Raw genomic sequence first — 23,714 nt, 5'->3', positions numbered from 1 at the left:
GCTCATTTTTGGAAAAAATGGACTTACACCACTTTCAAAATAAACGGTCCAATTGTAACAAGCTCTTGCTTTTTACAAATCCTTTAATTTAATTTGCTGACTAACTTGTCCTATAATTTATGGTTATTACCTATATTATCTTCACAAATTTCATCAAGTTCAATTCTAAATTCTTAGATATACTATATGCTGTTCGTAACTTCCTTAATGTGAACTATAAACTGTAAAATCCGATTGAGAAATTGAGAATTTCTTTCTCAGAGCAAAGCGCGGCGTTGAGTTCTGCCACTCAAACACACTAAGACTTCAGAATTCGATGGAAAGTGACTTGACGAGATCGGAGTGTCTTAACACTAGGTTCCCAGGCTATAAAAAAGATGCTTTTTAGATTTAGGTCCTTCGATTCCACGTCACGTAACTTTGGCTGTTATTATCCGTCAGACAATGATTAGCGGATATTTCGTGTTTTTCTTTTATCTTATTTAATCCAATGGTTTATAATAATTTGCCATCATTGGATGGGCAGGATTAAAAGACAGTTTATTTGTTTGTTATTGTTCGACCTTGAGAGATTGTAACAACAATGTCAATTCTATTACGTTACCATACTAAAGTTGTTATCTTATCAGCATCTAAACATTTTTCACTGATGTGATATATTCTTGTGTGTAACAGTGCGTCTTCTCTACATTTAGTTTCATATATAAATCTAAATATTACTACTACGTTTTTGTATAAGTATGATTTTTTAAAAAAATGCGTTTTTTTTTTGAGTTATATAAATTTTAGCTATTTTTTTGTTGTTATTAATTCGATATTCATGTTATGTAATGTTTAGTTGAAAACATTTTCATGCTGGATAGAAGACCTGACTTTAAGCTCTATTACGGAATACCTCTAAAAAGGAGTGTGTTAACACTTGCTTCTCCTTGAAAAGGCTACGTTTACACCATACATTTTACTATTTGTATATTATTGTTTATTTTTAATATAATATGTTATCTGTCTACAGTACTAGAGACCTTGTTGTGATGTTATCTCATTGCCATATTATACATTTGTGTGCGTGTGTGGTTACACATTGTGGGTGTGTGTGCGACAAGGGCCGGCTAGGACGAATCGTGCGATATACTTCCTCATACATTTAATCCGTTTATCAGTCATTAGTAGTTTTAGGTTCGCCTTGAATTCGGTATCTTTAGATAATAGGGTACCTCCCGAATAAGCCCTTAGATAAATTGAATACTTCGGTGATAAGTTATCTAATATATTTTTGTTTATTTGTTTGTGTTATATGTTTTATTCCGGAATATTATTATAATTACGTTGAAGGCCAAATTGATATTAATAATTAACTAATTAAGAGCCAATTATTTGTTGCAAGTTTTGTTTGTTATATATAGACATTAGTATAATTGCCACCTGCTAAAATTAGTGTTATTTATTCAAAAATGATAAACTTTAAAATTCTAAAAAGGCTTAAGACCCAAAATTTTGTTTTGTTTTTTACTATATAAATAGTCGTAAATTGTAAAGGATAGGCATAGAGGGAACCTACTGTCAAAAATCTCCATTCTCTGTTTTCCTTACGAATATTACGTGTTGAGTGGCGGAGTTTAACGCTGAGCGCTTGTTATTAAACAATTTTTGAACTTACCGCTAAATACAACCTGAAATAGAAACTCAATCATAATGAATACCAAACGAAGTTTTTATGGCAGATTTTTTATGTTATTTTTCACGGAGGTGTGAAGCTGCTCACCCCGAATTGTAGCGAAACACAAGGTCGGTTACATTCGAAGTGAGGTTACATATAGTACGGTCGACAAGTTGTGACCGCCCTGAAGCTAGCTGTAGATGGATTTGATTTTAGGATTTTGAGAGACAAGAGTTCAGGAAGCGTAGTTTCAGGGCGGCCACTACGCGTTGGCCATACTGTACAAACCTCGTTTCGTCCGATCGAGAGATTTCTTTTTCGCTTATACTTTTAGTTATTTATTTAGTAAAATTGTAAATATAAATATTATTACGTGAGTCATCGTATTTTTGATATTATTATTTTTTACTTAAATGGAATCACGGAAGCCCACTAGACTAAAAAAATCGTCATCTTATATTTGAGACTAATATAATGCGGCATTGATTGCTGCCATACAGCAGACAATGTGACGAGGGAAATGCTCGCAAACGCTAAAACAAATTTGATCAAACTTTATTATTTATTAGGAATTCCTTTTTTTATGATACACACTTATTAACTGACAGAAGTTTTAAATTGCATATTAAAGGATATTTAACTTTTTTTTCTTTAATCCGAGCGTTCCAAAATAAGCTCTTTTTTCATACAAGTTTTACCTTCGTTTCACATTGATGTGTGCTACATGTATTTAGACCAGTTTTGTTTTTAAGTGACTCGATTTTGTTTTATTATACAGGTGCCGTGCACTTGCTCCAGTTTTGAGATACGTTTTAAATTATACTTGATATATATATTTTGTGTATATAACTCAGAATATTTGAGTTTTTTTTATTCATCGCTCTAAGACAAGCCACGGCGTTGCGCTCCGGCACTCAACACGCAATCTCTTGAATGTTAGGCGGTACGCAGGAAACGGAGTGCCTTAACACTAGCTTCCCTCTGTCTAGCCTGTTATATGCGGGATAGAGCATGAAGTTTAAAACAAATAATACCTTGTGGATTCTCTTAGCTATGTAAAATTTAAAATAATAATTCTGCGTTAAAAATAATGCATTTTTATATTTGATAAGTCAATAAATAACAAGTAAATACTTACAGTCTATCGCAGCTCGCGAACAGTCGTACGTCGTCCAAGGTTCAACTCCACGCCATTACCTGAGAAAAATGTTATTTTAATACAAAGACTGGTTAAGTTGGATTTTAAAAACTTTTAATTCAATATTTTACTTAACACAATGAGCTATTAAATAAATTACCTAACCTCGTCCTTATCATTTCATCTTATTGTAAAGGCAATGCTTGATTTAAACTATACTACAATCACTGTAGTAACTTAGTCCCAGTGAAAACTGCTAAAGTTTTTCTTTTGTCATTGTATTTATAATTGAAAAAAATGGCTTTACGTTTTTTTCATAATAGCAAAGGAAACCTATTCCGCCCATTTTTTTTCCATTGCATTTGAGTAGTGGAACTTAACGCCGCGCTTAATTAAAGTTAAATATAAAGTCATATCATCTAGAAATCTATTCATTATCTATTCAATTATCTACAAGGTTTCTTATAAAAATCTTGATAAATGTCTACATATTTAATAATCGTTTTATAGGCGAAGGTATGATGAGTTTAGCCTTGCTATCGAACAATCGAGTGGACCTAGACATTGAATGTTATATCTAGTGTTCATTCCGGATTTTTGTTTAAACGATTTAGTTAGGGCTAAGTGCAGTCAGGTTCCTTTACCCGTTTACCGTAATCGTAATCTTTCTAAAATAGGTGAAATTTGAGAACAAAACGTTTTATTACATAATAGTTTAATAGGGGACCATTATCTGTAAAACAAAAATTTTCAAACGTGAAGGCCGGAAAATTTTCATATGAATTAACAACTTCGTGCTTTTACTCTATAGCAGGGTGGATTAGGAAAGCCTAGTAGGGAACCTAGTGCTAAGGCATGCCATTTGCTACTTTCCTCTCATTTTTTAAAAATTTTACATGCTGGCTTTGGAACTCGACGTTGGAAAATGAAAATAATTCATATATAATCGTTACCTTGGGGTAACGACGGGGATCGAACTTACAAGCATCACGCTTGTTATGAGAGGCTGTCCCACACCACGACGACCTCACATAGACATACCGAAACCAATACGACCTCAGATGGACATACCGTTTTATTATATTTGAATAAACATTTATTAGTCGAAGGTATGATGCATTCGGCCTCGCGGGTAAACAAACGCTAGATAGCGCTAGACAAAGACGACGTGAGGTCATGAGCGTAGCCTTGCGCACGCTTCCGCCTGCGCGTGCGCCTGTCGGCAAGTCAGTGCTCGATTGCATGTCGGCGACAGCGGTTGACTTGTACATGTTTGAATTATAATTATTTTATTTCAGTTTCACACTGAATTCCGCAGAGGGAGCCTCCGTTCCCAGCTTTCTTCGAAATTTTCTTGCAGGTATTGCGCGTTGAGTGGCGGAACTCAACGCCGCGCTTTGCCGTTTGACCAGAGCGAGGAAACGAAAATAAATAACAACAAAAATTATTAGTTCTGGAACTTTTTTCTTAGTCCCTAGTTCTAGTTTCAACATAATATATTTTGAGGTGATGAGGTTTTAGATTCAATACTTTCTAATCAATTACAACAATAAAACAGCAAAATACTACTTATATTATCTTAGTATACTGCTAAAAATGTACATTTTATATGAATATAACGTTGTCTGTAAAAAAATAATGATTTAAATCAACGTTATTCTGTTTATGAAAGCCACAAGCATAAACTACTTCAAACCAAATGCAACTCCACTCGTAGTAAATGGTAGAGTATCTAAGATTATAGCAATGCCTCATGGTAATCTACGTGTTTTGTACAGATAAGGACAGAATTAAGCAATGCGACCTTTAACAAGGAATAATATCTGGAATTCGCATGGAAAGCGGTGTCCTAACTCTGGGTTTGCCCTTCCTATTCTGCTATGTGCCGGATAAAGCGTGAAGCTAAAAAATAAGACATTTATTAATGAACGTCCCACAGTTAATTTAAAATGTAGATATGCTGAATTTTAAGGTTAAATTTTACAAATTAAATATTGGAAATTAACAAAATACATTCTATAACATAAAAATTATATGCATTAAGGAAGCAATTTTAGTTGCAATTAATTGGCCGTTGCTAATTTCTTGAAAATAAATGTAAATCTATTCGTTTTATTATTATGTATGTAAGCCTTGAAGCCGGGAAGGGATGTGTCTGAATGAACGCTAGCAACAGGTTCAAAATAACTCGAGGATATTTTAATAGAAACAATTTAAAATATATTTTCCTTGTCGGTTACTGTAAAAAATGGAAATCTTTTATGTCTCAGAAAGCAATGAAGAAATTTCAAGTCCATTTGTTGTCGCAATCGTCACTCCTCTACAATCTCCAATGTCAAGCTCACAGAAAAAAAATCTAAATCCGTTGTTGTCTTCATAAACCAATAAAACAACATTGACCTTTACCCACTGACTTAGGACCGAGACCTTGCAGTAGTTTTGTATGGACGGACGGTGTTATCATTTAGTTTTTATTGTCTGATAAAGGGCTTGCCCTTGTTACGTATCAGTAGGAGGTCGTCCATCGATTCCGGCTCATTTTTTTTGTTAGCGATCTTTATGCATGGCTGGTTGTTCCTTCTTGAGTTCCTTCCTCATTAGTTTTCGGTGCACAATGCAAATTGATTATGAATGAAGGTTAGAATTCTAAAATGAAAAGCCTAATGAAGCTTTCGTGAGCCTATAGATGTTCGTAGGATACGCTCATAGGAGTTCGCTCTAATACTGGTCGCCACTCGAAGGATATAGGCTCGGTAAGGTCAGTTCACAAAAGTTGGGCGAACCTTAGCACTAGGTTCCCTCTACCTACTTATTTCCTAATGTAGCCTAATTAATCGACTTCTGTTATAAGAGGAGGTTCTCAATTCGACTTCGTTCGTTTTCAAAACATTTCTAAACAATTATAATCATAATTGTATTTTCGTATGAAAAATTTCATGTTCTCGATTTTCCTACCAAATTCCGGACTTTGCATGTTGAGTGAGTGATCAATACAAGGTTAATATTATTATACGATAAAATAAAATTATATTTTTTATTTTATGTATATAAAAACACCAAATATTTAAAAATTTGTCAACTCACACTCTGATATCTGAATCATTATTACGCTGACCGTTTTATTTAGTCATTTTATATTTATATTCTAACAAAATATACGAGTTGTTTCCGCGTTACACAATTTTAATATAACATTATGTTATATATTTGTTTACTTTTAACTTTAAATTATCCTTTATATTTAAAGCTTAAAGAAGAGTTTATTTGGTTTAGTGCGAACACTAAATCGATTAAAAAAAAATGTAAAAACATTCTGTAAAGTAGGGATCGAACTTAGAACTTCGTCATGCATATTTCATTGTGCATAATGAATTTAAAATAACTTTCGTTATAGAAACATGCCATCTAAAGTTGTAATAAGTACCCACAAAATATATTCACAATCGTAATCACTTGAATGCACCAAATTGATTGGTTTCTGCCGAAGGTCAACAGGTAGGTAGGTACGGCAAAAAGTGCGGAAGTCACGGCCTATGAGCTGTTATTCTTAGTGTATGATACAAACTCATTGCCAACTCGAAACTACGAGACTTTAAACTATTTAAGAAATATATAACTTTGATTACAACATATTTTGATTAAAGGAAAATTATTGTGCCATGTGATATGCTGTCTCTAAATAGACGAAAAATAAAGAACAAAGTGACAAAACATTTTTAAAGTTCATCCAAAATTCAAGATATATCAAATTATTTTCAAAATTCAAGATATATTATTAATTTTCTAAGTTCTATTCCCATAAAATAAGGCTATACGTTAAGTTAGCCCCTAAACCGAAAATTAGGGTGGTGCTTTAGGATTGGAGTGTCTTAAACACTATTTTCAGGCCTATCTGAAAATAAAGTAAATCTAAAAAAAAAATATTAATTAATCACAACCAATGTCAACGGATGAAGCAAAAGTGGCAAACAAAAACAAAACTGACTACCGTGTCCGTGACCGTGGCCCGCCGAAACCGAGATCTGGAGCACGGCTTGCGCAACCCAAACGCACTTGTTGGCCGAAATACTCGCTGGTGACATGACCTCGCGGATTCCTTTGTTTTATATATTACATTGACCTTTTAGGATTTAAATCGGATTGCTAACTGGAATTTTAAACGGATTTTTAGTAGCGATTTGTCGTCTGGATAAATTTTGACGGTAGTTTAAGGATTGCATCAAGATAATTTGAATATTTTTAATTCATGGAACCCAAAGCTGCACTAACTACAGTATAGTTGCAACCAAAGGCAGCGTTAGGTTCCGCCAACTAAAGCAAGCAATATTTCGAAGATGGGTGGAAAGTAAAGTTAAGTTCTTTTTACATGAAACTTGTTTACCATAAAACTGATATAACAACATATTGCAAGTAAATATTTCACGAAAATCTAGAAATACATGTTAAGAAAAAGTGATACATACTATCGAGCCTTCACCTTAGCAGCTACTACGCTACGCTTCCGCGTACCTCGTCACCGTTCACTTTCACTGTGCGACGCGCGACGTGGTGAGACTGCATGACTTAGGTACGAGAGTGTTTATACTGACAGAACTTACAAATAACATTACAACTTGGGTCGTGGGTTCGATTACCACTCGGCAGAATTAATTGTATTCATTGCCTTACTCTGGTGACGAGGCTAGGCGCGGTGTTGAGCTCCACCATTCTACATGCTGTATCTTGAAAATGAGATGATGCGCGAGGAACGAAGAGTTAATAGTAGGTTACAGCGTGAAGTTACAATATAAACATTTTTTTCGAACATTTATTAAGTTTTATATAACTATAGCGTGTTTTCACTTGATTCTATCGGGACTTTGAAGGTCATACGCAATGTATCTGTAGGTGTTTACTTTCTGTTGCGGTCAATGGACAACGATTTTTGGTGGATTACTATAATAAGTACCTATATATATATAGTTCTCATTTATTCAAGGTTAGATTTTTTGTCAAAACTGTATTACAATAAAAAAAATTTGAAAGTTACAATTGTTTGTTTGTATTTTTAAGTTTTTTTCCATATTTTCTTGATGTATGATATAAGTATTTAAGAAGTAAGAGTAACTTAACGCCGCACTATATTGACATAGATTAAAATAAAATTTGAACCCACTGACATCGTGTTCAGATAGACATCTATCTATTGTCGCCTACAACTTTTGATTATTAATTTAGTGACCTTTACTCCGTTCTGACAGAATTTAAATTTAACATAAAAATAATCTTTAACTCTTGACCTTACGAATCTTCAAGGTATCATTTATAATGAAGACCAAAAAACATTATTAATGATGATTGCTCAAATTTTGCATATCCTTATTTGTTTAAATCAAAACCATAAGCTTCACTTCCCACAGATATAAAGAAAACCCAGTGTTAATACACTCTGTTCTTCACTTTCCATCAGAATTCAGTTGAGGGGCGGAATTTAACGCCGCGCTTCGTCTACTAAAGCGTGGAAATTCAAAACAGAAATTAAATTCTATCGTAGTTTAACATTAGTTGCACATTTTGTTGACTTTCTCTTGGCACTTGCGCTCTCGTGGGAATGTGACGTGCGGATCTACTGATTACGGTAAAACAACTAGCCACCTATTAAAACTTACTTTCTTACTTAACTTATGTCATATTATCTATATATATAAAATCGAAAGGTCACTCACTCATCACGAAATCTCAGAAACTACAAGTGCTAGGAATCTCAAATTTCGCATAGGAGTTACTTATAGGACGTAGGTGCTCGCTAAGACGGGAATTTGTAATATTCGACTTCTAAGGGGTTGTTTTTGGGGTTGAAAGTTTGTATGAAACTTCGTTACTACAAATGCTAGGAGTCTCAAATTTTGCATAGACGTCACTAGGACGTAGTCATGGAGACAGAAATTAATAATAACATAGTTCACGCGGGTGAAACCGCGAGCGGGCCGCTAGTAATATATATGGCTACGATCGTCTGTTATGACAACAACCCCATATTACTCCAAGTATTAACTTAGGAAATAGTATTTACGTAAATCGTACTGTGATTATGTTGTAATTGGAAATTGTTAAAAAAGTAGGGGCCAGCTGTGGCGCAGGGGCACAAGCCTGCGAATATAAAGGCAACAGGTCGTGGATTTGATTCCCAGTCGAGGAAATTGAATATTTAATATTTTCATTTGCTCGCTCTAGTAGCGAGAAAGTGTGGCGTTGAATTTGAGACTCAACACGTAATGCTTTCAGAATTCGGCGGGAAAATGGGAAACAGATGTGTCTTAATAAGAAATGTAAATGGAGTCTCTTAACACTAGGTTCCCAGGTTCCTTCTGCCTGCCCTGATATGTGCGGGTACAGAGTAAAGCCAAAAATAGATAATATGTGTAGATATAGTAATATGGAAGCATCTAGAACTTTTTTCAGACTTATCTAAAATCCTTTACCTTGCAAAGTGTTCACGGTTAACTATACAACCTCAGTTTATTATGAAACTGTTAACTTTTTCCTTACATTAGACAGTGTTATAAACAACGCAGTACCTCTCATAGAAAATTTAACAGAAAGAGGACTTTATATACGAATGAATATAGTTTAATTTAGTTTGAATGAAAATAGAATTGAGGAAATACACAAAGATATAAATTTATATGGAGGTCGTATGGTGATTTAATTTGTAGGCTATTGTTGATGGTTATAATTTTGTTGTTTGTAATACATATATATTTTTATTACTATTTTTAATTTGATTTTTAGAATAATATAAAAGTTTTTTCTTTTTTCCTGAAAAACTTTTTTCTCACTAATTTTAGAGACCGTCCTGGATAACTTAACACCGCCTTTTCCCCGAATAGGATTCAAGTGAAAATCGAAAGCGCTTCTCTTATTCATATTACCGCTTTATAAAAAAATACAAAGAATTGTGTATGACGTGACACATTCAAAATGCCCAAGGTAACATTGGCAACAGGAATAGTGAGTTAAATCGACGTGGTTAACTCTTATTATTGGCGGTTATTTTAATGGTTCCCAGGTTAAGATTAGGATAGGCAGAGAGGCCTACCCTAATCTTAGCCTTGTAGCGATACTATTATTTTAAAAGACTCATTCGATCAATCCTAGTTTCCTTAAAGTCACCCATGAAATTATAAGATCGTACGAAAATAAAAAACCATCTGAAATAGAATTGAATAGTTGTAAATCATATACAGGGATGTCGTAGTTCTTTATATAAATATTTTTGTTAAATTAAAATAAATGTGTGTCATGTGTTAGTGACTTCAATGTATAACTCTTATTTTAAGGTTGTGTCTTTACTAATATATTTTTTTATTTTAAATGTTATAAATAAACAAATAATTAGACTATAGGAGAAGTTCAGTTTAGTTTGTTTGTTTTACGTTCAAAAAAAAATTAAAAAATTATAAAATTAAAGAATTATAAAGAACTATAAGATATAAAATGATAGTCCGTAGATATTGTAACAAGTGAACAATTTGACTACTGTTTATAACCACCTAAGAATGCCAAATCGAAAGTAGTCAAGCCTACTTATAGAGGCCATCCTTAACTTAATGTCCCGAGCTGGACTCTGAAGACTTATCTGCCTCAGGTACGGAGTAAACCAAACCGTTATTGTTACAGGCATAGAGACGTTTTAGTTTAAACATATTTATTGGTATCTGTGACACAACAGATGGAGAAGTAGGTACTAAAAACTATTGTTAATTTTGTTTATTTCTATGTTTTTTTATTATTTTTTTTCTTAAAACGTCAAATAAAATAACATTTTCCTATGAATTTTGTAAATTCACAGCCCTAGTTGACATATTTGGCTCAAAGTGCCAAGGCGAAGGGCGCTGGGCGCGGTCCAGTGACCAAGTAAATTATGCGACGTGATATAACAGTTAATCAGAGCGCCGGTTATGTAATTGTGCGAGATTAGATCGTTTAGCATTTTCTATCTGATATATTTTGTTAATATCGGTCCTATAAAATGTATGAATTGAAGCAGAATTAGTCTGCTAAAAAATATTATATTAATTATCATGATAAGGTCCTCGCTGGGGTAAGACTCAGCGTCACTTTGAATTCGGGCGGAAAGAGGAGGATACTGTTTTACAATTTCTATCTGCCTATCCTGTTTTATGTGAAACAAAAGCGCAGCTCTAAATAAATATGAAGAAAAAGTATTCTCTATGTTTTTCAGGATATAGGCAAAGAAATTGAAACTAAAGAACATAACTTCATTCTCTTAGTCTTCTTTTCTAAAATGTATTTTCAAATACAAAATATAACAACGCTATTGATTCAATCAAAATACATTCATTAATTAATGTGTAAATCTCTTGAAAACCAGAGATTCACGAGCTTCTTTTAGAGATAATTTTTCCTTTGACATTTTTTCAGGTCTGATAAGTCATTACAGCTATTACGAACAGTCGAGTTTAGAGGCTGATAAAAAATAGTTTTTACTATTTAAATAAATAAAACTTTAGATTTGTATTTATCTATCAAGTATCGATACTAGGCATAATCAGCATTGACCTCACGATAGTAAATGTCCTCTGTTGGTTAACATCAATAACAAACAACACTTCCTAGTGGCGACATCGGAAAATATTCAATTTAGATTTACAAATCGTTTTGTAATTAAATGATGAAATTTTTCTATACTTTTAAATGGCAATTGTTTTCTTTTCCTTTTTTTGATGTGTTGGAAATAGCTTTTCTTTGTTTTACAACCCACACATATATATTGCATGTCGAGTGACGGTATCCAACGCCGCTATAAATTTTTTCTATAAATTCTATATACTCATTAAAATTCTGCAATTATTTATTTAAGTCATTAATAGTAACGTAAACATAATTATTCAAAAATTACTTATAGTACAACAAAAAACACTTGTATTAACATTTCACATGTAGAACATTCTAGAAATTCACATAGCAAAATCAAATGCAATAGCATTAATAAATTCCATGGTTATAACAAGAATATTTATAGCTGGACGTTACGTCAGCTCCATCCCGAGGTTGCATTGGTGTGGGAACATGTAGGAAGAGCATTGAGATGCAATTTTACAATCAACGGCGGGAGATACTCAATTGTGGACAACGTGCAGGTGACTGGTGAAGGGACGTGGCCAATGGCGTAAAGGTCATAGGCGACATGTGTAAGACCATACATAAGATATGGGGAAACAGGATTTTTGAAGGCCCCGTGGCTCCAGGATGCTGGTTTTGAAAGCGATGCAATTAATCTTACATTGACAGTGTTTATGGTGCGTTTGTTTAGTATTAAAATCAATGATATAGTAGTGCAGTTATCTAGAGATATATAATAATAGATTCGATATTTATTAGGGGATTTTCTTATAGTTAAAAAATAGTTGTATCTATTATCCATTTGATTTCCTCTTTCAATACAATGTTTTTAATTGGGCAAGGAGGAGGGAGGGAAGAGGAGGTTAAAGACATTGCGTTCTCTCTGCATTTTACATGATAAATGTGGTAGATGCACGAAAATAAAGAAAAATTGAAAAAATAAACAGTATTATCTTAAAAATGTTTTTTTATATGACAAGCTTACGCACCCATTCCATTAAAACTTACCTTGAAACCTACACAAAGAGAATTCCTCTAAAGTGACTTTACCTTAAAATTCTTAAAATAACAGTAAATGTAAAATTACCAGAAATATTCAGGATGTGTATTTAAGATGGAAATAGAAATAGACGATATTAGAAATAGAACGTTGCTGGCTTATTATAAAAATAATAGGAAACTAACTCAAAATTCTTATGACAAATGATTCTGCCAATTTCGTACTAGTTGCAAGTTTTTTAGCTAGGCCACTTTTTAATTCGTGTAACATATTATATTACTGGATGTTTCTATTAGTTAAGATAGCTACAATTCAACCAAACTCAGAAGTTAATAATCTTTAAATCACAAAAAAATAGAATATCTTTGATACGGACAAAATCAAGAATTTAATTTACAATTATTTCGTCTCTATCTTCTCCTAATAGCAAATATTATATAACATTAACGATTTAAAATTTAAAACGCAATATTTATTAATTGTTAAGAACGCCAGTAGATGCGACGCCACCACGTCGTGGAGCGCCCTCGCCACCGACCTTGTTCAGAACAACTTTCCACCCGGAAAACAGTGCGCCATTTTTATATCACCTCGTCGGCCATATGCGGGTGCCCTTTTTTGGACCTTGCCACACTATGTGTGTTTTTATAAATTTTTGATGATTACTAAAGATACTGTTATTTTTTTTATTTAGCTATTCAACTCTTGACTATTATAACTGCAGCTTTTGTTAGCTTCGGCTCGGTTAACTAAAATAGGTGTATACAATTTATCTCGGACGGAATTTGAACAAACAATCAACCCATCCAGTCTCCAGGCTCTTCCCGCTTTAATGATCCTTTTCACGCTTTTTTCCCCACAGCAGGGTAGGCAGAAAACATCTAGTGATAACATACTCCATTCCGCTTAATTTTCGAGACATTGCATGTTGACTGGCACAACTTAACGCCAAATGCGCCAGGATGGTATATTTTTTTTATTCTGCTTGTACACTTCAACGAAAAACAAACCGTTTCTGAGATTAGCGTAAACAAACGCACAGACAAAGAAATAAACAGATAAAAAAATATATTTGTTTTGGGTTCTATAACACTAATAAATGCCCCACGTAATACTTTTTCTAATATATCTTCCATTATTATAAGAATACATATAGATTTTCAGTTCATTCTATATCAACAATTAGCTCCTATATGATTTTTTATACTTTATCTATGAAAACCTTCACATGTTTAACTGATCTTCCTCAACTAACTGTGTCCAAATTATCACATTCAGTGGAAAAATTCATTCTATATTTATATGTGATACGTTTTCGGTGGGACCTTGGCTGGGTACTTACGAATTGAGGCGGCCGCTGTCGAGGTCGCGAGATACGAGCGTTTGTATGTATGTTTGTATCTACCTCTTGTACGTACATGCGGGTGCTAGTGTGTAGGATTGACTGGATTATAGGTCAGTTGGACGCGGGTGGTGTCCTTGATCGTTTATTCTAGCTTTTATATTTTGGGACGATATCTACGACGGACTATTGAAAATGTCTATAAGTTTTATAGATGTCAGTTTACATTTCTAATGTCAATAATAAGAGATTTTTTTTAAATCGAATTAAATAATTTATGTTGTAGAGTTCTTTTAGCTTAACCTAAAATATGGGCGGAGTTGATAAACAAAACAATATAATTAAATCAAGAAACAAATACGTTTAAAATGCAACTTTAGATTCTGGCTACAAAATGTCTTGAAATGTGTATTTTAAAATGACATACTATTATTTTTATGCATAGATAACACCTCATTACTGTAATATTTTTAAATTATCCGATGAAGGGCAAATGGAAATACACCTAGCTCTAACTTCATAATTACATTCTATAATGGAATAATTTCAAACTTTTTTAAAACTCCCATAGCCTGATTGGCAGAGGGAACCTGGGAACCTTGTTTTAAGAGCACCGTTCCCCACATTTCGCCAAACGAATTCTAAAGGCATTGCGTATTGAGTGGTGGACAACGTCGTACTTTGCCTCGTTACCAGAGCGAGGAAACACAAACTTTTATAATTTCATTACCACAAGTGGGAATGAAACCCACCACTTTTCGCGTTTACGTCGCACGCTTGTGGCCGGCACCACGACTGGCCTTTATATTTATAAACCGGTTTTGATAAGTCTATATATAAATAGTAGGGAGTATGTCGGTATATAGGTAATTTAACGAAAAGTTCAAACTGCACTGGATATATGTTGTTCCTCGTCTATACTAGATTCTTAGCTGCTAAAACTGGTGCATACAATATTCATTAAGTAATTCAAGGCCAAATTTAAATGTCACTATTTATATTTTATTTTCCTACAACGAAGTAGACGATTCTCCCAAAATAGCTTGAGCTGGTGTAATTTTTTTATAGTCTTTGCATTTTTTTATATTTATTTATAGTACAATTTTATATGAAAAGTGGGAATGTAATGAGAAATTCTGACGAATAATACTATAGAATTAAATTTTAAGTTATACTTTCTCCATTTTCAATGAATAGATTGAGTGCACAGGATACACAGTGATGATTTAAATGATCACTGTGTATCTCTCTCGAGAAAGGTGAAAAGTATTACTAAACATTTTTTGCCCAATTTGCAAAATGTAGGAGATTCTTATAATAAAAAAAGAAGCTGCTACACACAGTTAGTGTAATAGCAAAGTGATAGAGCTCTACGTTCTGGGGTTACAACAAAATTAATCTAAAGTAAATTTTGACTTACTTTTCTTAAAATATTAATATATAATATGGAAGGCAGTATTGCATTTGAACACATTTGGTAGAATTCACAGTTCATTCACCAACCCTGAAACAAAGAGAAAGTAACATTAATAATTTATATTAACTTTTTTTATTACTTAATAGGACACCAAAATAAAAAACAAGCAAACTTTTCCCAAGGAAAACAAATTGAGCTAAACTTTATATTATTTCCCGGTCCGATAAGACAGAATGCGGAGTTGGGTTACGCAACTTAGCAACAGTTCTAAACAAAGGAAATGTGGGAAGGAAAATGTTATAAATATTACAATAATAACATGTTTTTTGTTTCTGTTTGTTTAAGTCAAGAATCCACTAGAAAAGACGTTCATCCGTTTGAAGTATTGTACTTATAATCAATAAAAAAAGGTCTTTGCTGTTCCTCTTATAAATTAGAGAAAATAAGTATAAAAGGTCGATACAAATTGATTCAAATTTTAAGTTTCTATATGTAAAGAAACTTGTATTATTTAATATAGCTTCACGCTGTATCTCGCACACAGCAGGGTAGGCAGAGAGAACCTGGGAATTTAGAGTGTTAAGGCACTTTGTTCCCATTAAGATACTTCTGGTTCCCACGTTCCATCGGATTCTGGAGGCATTGCGAGTTGAGTGGCGAAACTTAACACCGCGCTTTGCCTCATTACCAGAACGAAAATGTTTAATATTGTATTCCTCCCATCGAGAATCGAATCCACAACAATATAATAATTCATATTATTTAACAGGTAATAACGCGTAATGAAAAAGGTATACGTGGGGTTCTCCATGCTACTCTGGTGGCATTCGACAAGCAATGGAACCTAGCTCTGTCAGATGTTCTAGAAGTTTGGAAAAGAAAATCGTCTAAGAAGAGAAAAATACCACCGGAATTAGGTGAGTTTTGTGTTAACATGTTTTTAAAACCGGTTTATAGTAACATACTTAAGTTAAATAGTTTTTTTATCTATATTTATTAATACAGTATCTTACAAATGCTAATAAATGGGACAATTTAAAAAAAAAAATTCGGAATTTTAATAAATATTATGATGATTATTACTACTTTCTTATTTTCTAGAATTTTTATTATTTAAAATTTCACAGGAACACCAGTACCTAAGAACTCGGCAGCCGCCATATCAGCCGTCCCGGCCGTCACGGAGACTCCAATAGGGGGCGGTGTTTTAGAATGTAGTCGATTTTTACCACAAATATTAGTTAGGGGCGAACATGTCGTTTTAATAAATATTGTTGAACGATGAAAAAGTTTATGCTTTTTAAAATATCTTTTGTTAGATCTGATGTTAATATTATATCGTTTTATGCTTTCTGTAAATTTTTTAGATTTGCATGTTGAGCGGCGAAACTTAACACCGCACTAGACGGAAATATTTTAAAAAGTAAAAATGTTTTATAAATATATCCCCTAGTGGGGATCAAACCTACTTTACTTGTACCCGTTTGTATGAATTAAGACAAAAAACGTTATACTATCACGTTATATTATAAAGAAAAATCGTTTTAATTACATAAGTAATTTAGATTTTAAAATTACACAACAACGTTCATACTGATTTAGTTTTTAAATATATTATATTTATATACATGACAAGCATTTTCATTTCAACTGTATGATTTACGTTTTTTTTTTTTTCGTTTTCCTAAAAAAATGTTCAGGCATTTATTTTAAAAATGGTTAATAATTGTTTCTTGTATTCAATATAATTATTATTTTATACTACCTACTTATAGTTATGTGACAATTAATCAAGTCTCTGCAATTTGAAAGATTAATAATTTCCGCCTTTATTCATTTATTATGAAATATATATAAGTTTTAGTTAAATTATTAAATTATATGAATTAATATTCCTTATAAAGGAGTAAAAGGAAGTATTTATTTTTTTAATTATATATAATGCAATTGGCTGCAAATAAAGGCTGCATTTTAGGTTATACAAAATATATAGGACTTTGACAAGTTTTTCGTTCTCCTTAAGCATACCATTAATATGTAAATAGAAAAAAGTATGCCCTGGCTCTATGTGTAAGTGTCACAATTTTAAACATTATGCTATAAAGTATTTTTTTTGACGCATTTACAGAATAGATTTAGGGATTTGAAGACCATATTTGGTTATACAAATAAAGATAAAAAAATCTTTCTGACAAAAATATATGTAGCAACCATTTATTTTTGTCCAACAAATAATTTTGTTTTATTGGAATAAGATATAACAGACCAATTATTTATAATCTGTGGTCTTAGTGAAAAAAGGTAAACGTTAGTTTTCCAACCAAGTCAAAGAGAGAGGTGTGGTGAATTAGTCAATAATGAATCATTTAAAACACAAAAGAATCTTAATAAGTAAAAAATGTGTTTTAATTGTTAAAGTTTTATATTTATTGTAGGTAGTGTTTTAAATATTTAGTATAAATATTTCAATATTACGAAGAAAAAAGAATAAAAATGAATTTTTTTTTTTCGTTGTTGTTTATATAAATAAAGGATAAAATAATAATTACACTTCAGTAAATAATTTTATAATTATTTATATCTTCTTCCCCGACAAAGGTTATTTAAATTATAAGTAATATAAATAAATAGTAAATATAATGCAAAACCAGATTCTTTGTTTGTCTTATTATTAAGTTTGTTTTTTATTATTTCAATAACATGACTCACTATTACCGGTTACAATACTTATAATTTATGTTTTTTAATTTTTTTTGAAGCATTGTTTGAGATATCTGTTTTACAAGAAATCATGAAAGAACCATTGAATAACTTAAAAAAAATATTTAATTTATTAATATATTAGTTCACATTGAACAACTTTAATTGAATCGATATTTTAGGCTATTATGTAATACATATTAATTATCTTGTTTAGGTGTGTGTGTATTAGTTTATTACATGTATTTTTGTGTGTATCTTTGTAATTAAAACACATATATTGTACATAATTATATGACAAAAGACGACCTGGGGCACCTGTGCCTACTCTGCAATATGCGGGATATAGTGTGAAGCTAAAAAAAATAAATAAAAAGAAACAGTAATATTGTATCTGAAACAGTAATAGTGTATCTGTAATATTATTTTCTTTTCCTTTCATCAAAATCAGTGATTTTTGAGCCGTTGAGTGAGTTAAGTGTCGTCAATAAATTGTAACCAAAATATATAACTTAAATTTAATCCACAAATAAATATTACTAAGTATCTATTACCCGTTAAAATACTTTCAATCAATGACTTTTCTCGCGTAAATATTGACATGTAATTTCCCACCCCCGAATCTTAGGTTATTGGACCGCCGCCAGGGGCGACGCACCCGCGGCCGTTGTCTCCACTAATATATAAAAATAGTTACTAAATATATCTATTTATATGTAATTATATAATTTCCTGTGATGTGGCTTGACGATAATGAATGTTGATTTTGGCTTTGCCAAAAATTACGAATGAAAATCATACCGTGTCATCAAATCAACATGTGGTTAACAGTAAGTTGAGTAAGAATAATAACGACAACTTTTTTAATTGTTTTAGCCACGAAGAAGCAGAAAACAGACAAGCAAAAGACCCATAGTGATTTGTGAAATTTATTTATTTTCAAGTAGTATTTGACATTACTTGAAATTTTAGGCTGAACGCAACGAATCCTTAATCCCATCATTTGGTGTTTCGCAAAAAAAAAATTCGAATTGAATTTGGAATAGCGATGGCGTGAAAACACGCGGCATCGCAGTTGGAGGACGGCGGTCGGCGGGCGAGGTCGACGCACGGTCGCCGGCGGTCATCAGCGGGAGCGACGCCCGCGGCTGAGCGCGCATGAAAATGGGAAAACAATTGTTTTGAACAATGCGTAGGACTACTATGCACTTCCTGGTTGACTTGGTAGCTGAAGGGACTGTTAGCTGGTTACAGGCACGCAATCGATGGTATAGACTGGTCTATTGGTTGTCGTGGATCTTACAGCTATATTTAACTTGTGGGTTCGATTCTCGTATATAGCCGGGTAGCCAGAGAGAACTAAATGTTTAGACACTTGGTTTTCCGCTGCATCACGACTTGCGCTTTTAAAAATTATCTATAATTCTAATAAAATGTCTTTTGACTTGGTTCATCACCGTAGTACCTACGCACGTTTTCTCAAGAATGAGTTAGAGTACTATAATCATTCGAATAATATTATGAATTTAGAAAAAAAAGGTATAATAATCTAAAATAATTCTCTTTTAAAAGTTAAAAGCCATCATCAACAGCATTTAATTGAGGCCCGCGCTAAATACAGTGCAATAAACAAATATAATTTATCAAAACTACAATCACCTTATAAAACAAATAAAAAAACTGTTTTAAATAGTTTTTCCACAAAATAGTGAGGAAATACACGAAAAGACGTTTAACAAAAACACATTTATGGGCGAAGGAAGCTGAAGTATGCCAACTTTCCAAAGTTCCGGAGATGTTAGTCAGAGGGTGGTATAAATAGGCGAGTTGCGCAACGCGGCCGATGCACTGCGCTCGGTTACACCTAACGCTAACTGGGAGTTAACAGTTATAGTTAACCGGCGTTTAAACGTTAGAATCTAATCAATCAGCTTCACGCTGCATCCCGCACACACCAGGGGAGTAAGAGAGAACCTAGTGTTAGGTAAGTCCGTCCTCCATTTTCCGCCGAATTTTGGAGGCATTTCATCTTGAATGGCGGAAATTAACGCCGAACTTTGCCTCGAAACCACATAAAAAAAGTTTTAAAATTTTGATAAAAGTATTACGTATTTATTTAATGGTATACCTACTATACAAGCATATATTTAAAATAAAATATACTTATTTTAGTATAGTATAGTAGAAAAGTTTAATAATTTAACAAGATTCATAAAGTAATATCACAACAGAAAAAATGAAAATAAGACCATTTCATTTCTCATTTTACCAAATGAATATAATAAATATATTTAAATGTCGGTCAATCTTTTGCTCTACTTTTAGACATATGTTTATACAAGAGTTACATAAAACGGATGATGTCTCATACTACTTAGAAAATCTTAACTGTAAAGAAACTGATGCAAATGACCTTAATTATTATTATGTTATATTTTCAATAATCAATTTATTTAATTTATGATAAAAAAATAATTCTGTATACATTTTTCCGCGTAAAAGATAAATTGAAACGTAAGCCTCTGTCTAAACACTGTAAGAGCGTTTTGATAAGCAAATATAAAATAATATGACTTTATTAAATTTTAATATAAAATAAATTACTATTATACTATCAATTGCATTAAAAAATTATGTCATAGTTAATGCTTTTATTACTTTACATTTTTTAAAAAATGGCAAGAGAGTTCTCTATGGAATGTGAGGGAGCTCTAAGAAAGGATTTTCCGAAATTCCTATGAGATCAGGAAAACGTTGACGCAAAAATGACAGGACACTCATATACAATAAACGTATAAAGTAAAAATGCGTTGCTCGTATAAGGCTAACAAGTCGACAAGGAGACACTTCCGTAATGTTCATATAATAAATGGACAATAATGTTATTTAAATTATGCATGTACGCGCCAACCAATGTCACCCACTATTCTTTTACGGCTTGGGCCTTGATCACTTGAACTCTACAACGAGTTTCATTTAGCCTCGGGCTGAGAAAACTATTTTTCCACTGTAATTTGTAAATATTATAGTTTCCCACTCCGCTGAATTCTTGAGGCATTGCGTGTTGAGTGGCGGTACTCAACGCCGTGCTGTGCCTCGATAACAGAAGGGAGAATTAGAAATATGCAAATGTCATTCTTACAAATAGGAATCGGACCCACAAACGTCGCCTTTACACTTACACACTTGTGTCCTGTGCAACAACGGGCTCGATATATTTTTAAATAAAAAAAAAACAAATAGTTTTAGCATTTTTTCAGCTTCACGCTTTATCCTGCACATTTTAAACATTGCGTGTTAAGCGGCGGAACTCAACGTCGCGCTTTACCTTCAAGCACTATAATACTTAGTAGAAAAATATTTAATTCTATACACGATGATGGTGTGACTTTGGGTCTCTCTCTGAAGTAGACTAACTACATTTCCCTGATCTCAGGAGACAAATTGCTGAGTTTCGGACCACCTCCCACCACGCAATATCATATACTGGACAAAAACTGCAAAACCATTTGTTTTTATATTTAGTTTCCTTTTTTCGTACTTTCTTTCTATAAATAAAGCATAAGATAAAAAATACAAATTTAATTAAAAAAAAAATAAGAAATAACATAACTAAAACACACAGAACTAACCAGCTATTATTAGTTAAACTACAGTTCGCCGCGCAGCAGACGCACACTCGTGCGTTTTACTCTTTTTGTATTCGTTATTGCATCTAAGTTGGGATCGCTTGACCCATTTACCGCAAATAGCCGCAGCCGGGACTCGAACGCGGGACACGTGCCGGCCACTTCATTCCTATGTTATTACTAATCGAACTAGCCAATAATATGTGTGGAATATTGTTTTAATACATAATATTATTAGGTTTTGTTTAAAAATAACCCTTGTATGTACATACTGTGCTGTAAATCTACAAAATTAAATGCTGCATTTTACGATATAAGAAAATCTTTAATCAATATACATCATTCATAACATTTAAGAATTATTTTCAATTCTGTTTGTAATACAAAGGTAGGCGAGTTACGCGAGTAGCGTAACACAATGTCTTAAATAAGGGGCACTAAGCTACTATAACCAAACTTCTATCCAAACATAGGAAACTATGTATAATGATTTTAATACAATTATTATCCTGAATTGAATTTATAACCACAAAGATGAAGTTCTCGCAATCTCTGCAGGGACTCGGTGGCGCCTGGTTATTAATACTTATATTTCTATCTATGATTCAATTAATTCAAGTACCTACTACTTAGTACTTATTCAACAATAAAATATTTGTGATGTAACATTTTTTTATACTGAAAAATAAATTACTATGGATTTTAACTATTTAATATATTTGTTTGCTTGAACAATAGGTTCTCTCTGTAATTGTAAATAATACCGTTATAAGTAAAATGAACCGGATTCGAATCGGCAGTCCACCTACAGCATTTCGCGAGGGTCGGCTGAGTCATTAATTATGAAACTTTGCGCGTAGCGTAGGCGAAGTATTTGTTTGAAGCGGCACGAGATATGGAAATCTTTGAATAATTAATTTTCACGGCCTCTTTTTACTTCTAGTATTTAGTTTAAGTTTACCAAATATTTAGACAAAAATTTTCGAAATATTTTACTATTTTATAGAACACAAAGAACCCTTTGAAACGTTGTTGTGAGAACCAGTAGATTAGTGCATTCAACAGAACAATTTTTTTAGGTTTATAATAAAAGTATAGTTTTAAATATACAGGTACCTACTGAGTATGAGTAAAGAGATCGGCCTTCCCTTCAAGCACAAATGTTCCTAGCTTCGTACTCGGTCGCCTTCGAGGAAGGAGTGACAGAGCGTATTTTGACAAATCCGGTTCACCTTACTCCGGATTTATAAATTTCAGTGGGCGACATTCGTTACGTTATTATTGAAAACGTTTAATATTCTAACTTTAGCATTTATGGAGGCTGGATTTCTAGGAACTGATCTTCAAATATATATAATATATATTTAAACTTGAATTACTTCAAAGACTTGAATGTATTTTCATTTCCCTCCGCTCTGGTAGAAGAGCGATATTAAGTTTAACCACTCAAGACTCAATGTCTCGAAAATTTGGCGGAAAGTGGAGAACGAAGTATCTTATTACTAGGCTCCCTCTGTCTATCAGAAACATGTAGGTATATGGTAGAAATAAAAAATAAATAATATAAATAATTACATAAAACGAGTAAGAGAACGTTGAACGTTACTCAAGTAGGTACACTGTCCGCTGAATTACATGTGATGTCGTTTATAATCGCTACTGTTCACAATTATAAGTTATCTTGTACACTTTTAAGTAACTTTTTTACGAAATTTAATACGTAAAAGTATTTATTTCTCAGCAATTTTCTACACGAGTTTAAAGATACAAAAAAAATAATTTAAAATAATCTCAGTCGTCGACCTATTATTAAATAAATAAGGTCGTACATATTGACATTCCTGCGTGGATTAAAACATCAGTGTTAGTTCACTAATTATTATAAAAAAAAAAAGAAAAAACGTCAAAATGTCAAAAAATATAAAAAAAAACCACACCTGACAGTGACAGATTGAATGTTTGGCCTTTAATGAGTGCAGAATAGACGACATTAATCGTGACATTTCAAAGACAGTCGTTTGGGCGTGGACCATCACTTTGAACTTGATTGTTTAAATAACTTTTTATTTTTTACGTATTTTTTTTTAATTATAGCTTAATGTTAAGACTCTCCACCAACCAATAAATTTAAGTCATTCAATCGCGCCTTGCTTTCCAGAGCGTAAAAATGAAAACAATGTTAATAAAATCATTAATCTGAGTGAAT

General features: G+C 32.6%; 2 protein-coding genes across 3 annotated transcripts in view; one reads left to right on the top strand and one right to left on the bottom strand.

Moving 5' to 3' along the window:
• The window catches only part of Lsm11 (U6 snRNA-associated Sm-like protein LSm11), a 33,948-nt gene extending 17,140 nt beyond the window's left edge, over positions 1 to 16,808 (top strand). The window contains exons 3-4 of the mRNA XM_085193415.1: positions 15,949 to 16,096; positions 16,307 to 16,808. Of these exons, the coding sequence (XP_085049541.1) occupies positions 15,949 to 16,096; positions 16,307 to 16,464 (306 nt within the window). The 3' untranslated portion in view covers positions 16,465 to 16,808. The remainder of the gene's footprint in view (positions 1 to 15,948; positions 16,097 to 16,306) is intronic.
• Eip74EF (Ecdysone-induced protein E74) overlaps positions 1 to 23,714 on the bottom strand; it is a 166,732-nt gene that overhangs the window by 123,951 nt on the left and 19,067 nt on the right. For both annotated transcript variants that reach the window (XM_085193412.1, XM_085193411.1), the window contains exons 2-3: positions 15,183 to 15,266; positions 2,796 to 2,854 (exon numbers count right to left, since the gene is read on the bottom strand). The gene's annotated coding sequence lies outside the window, so the exon portion shown is untranslated. The remainder of the gene's footprint in view (positions 1 to 2,795; positions 2,855 to 15,182; positions 15,267 to 23,714) is intronic.

Source organism: Heliconius melpomene, chromosome 11, assembly GCF_056956725.1.
Source record: "Heliconius melpomene rosina isolate 202511_hmr_F chromosome 11, ASM5695672v1, whole genome shotgun sequence".
Taxonomy (NCBI): domain Eukaryota; kingdom Metazoa; phylum Arthropoda; class Insecta; order Lepidoptera; family Nymphalidae; genus Heliconius; species Heliconius melpomene.
This window is presented reverse-complemented; position numbering and strand designations above follow the sequence as displayed.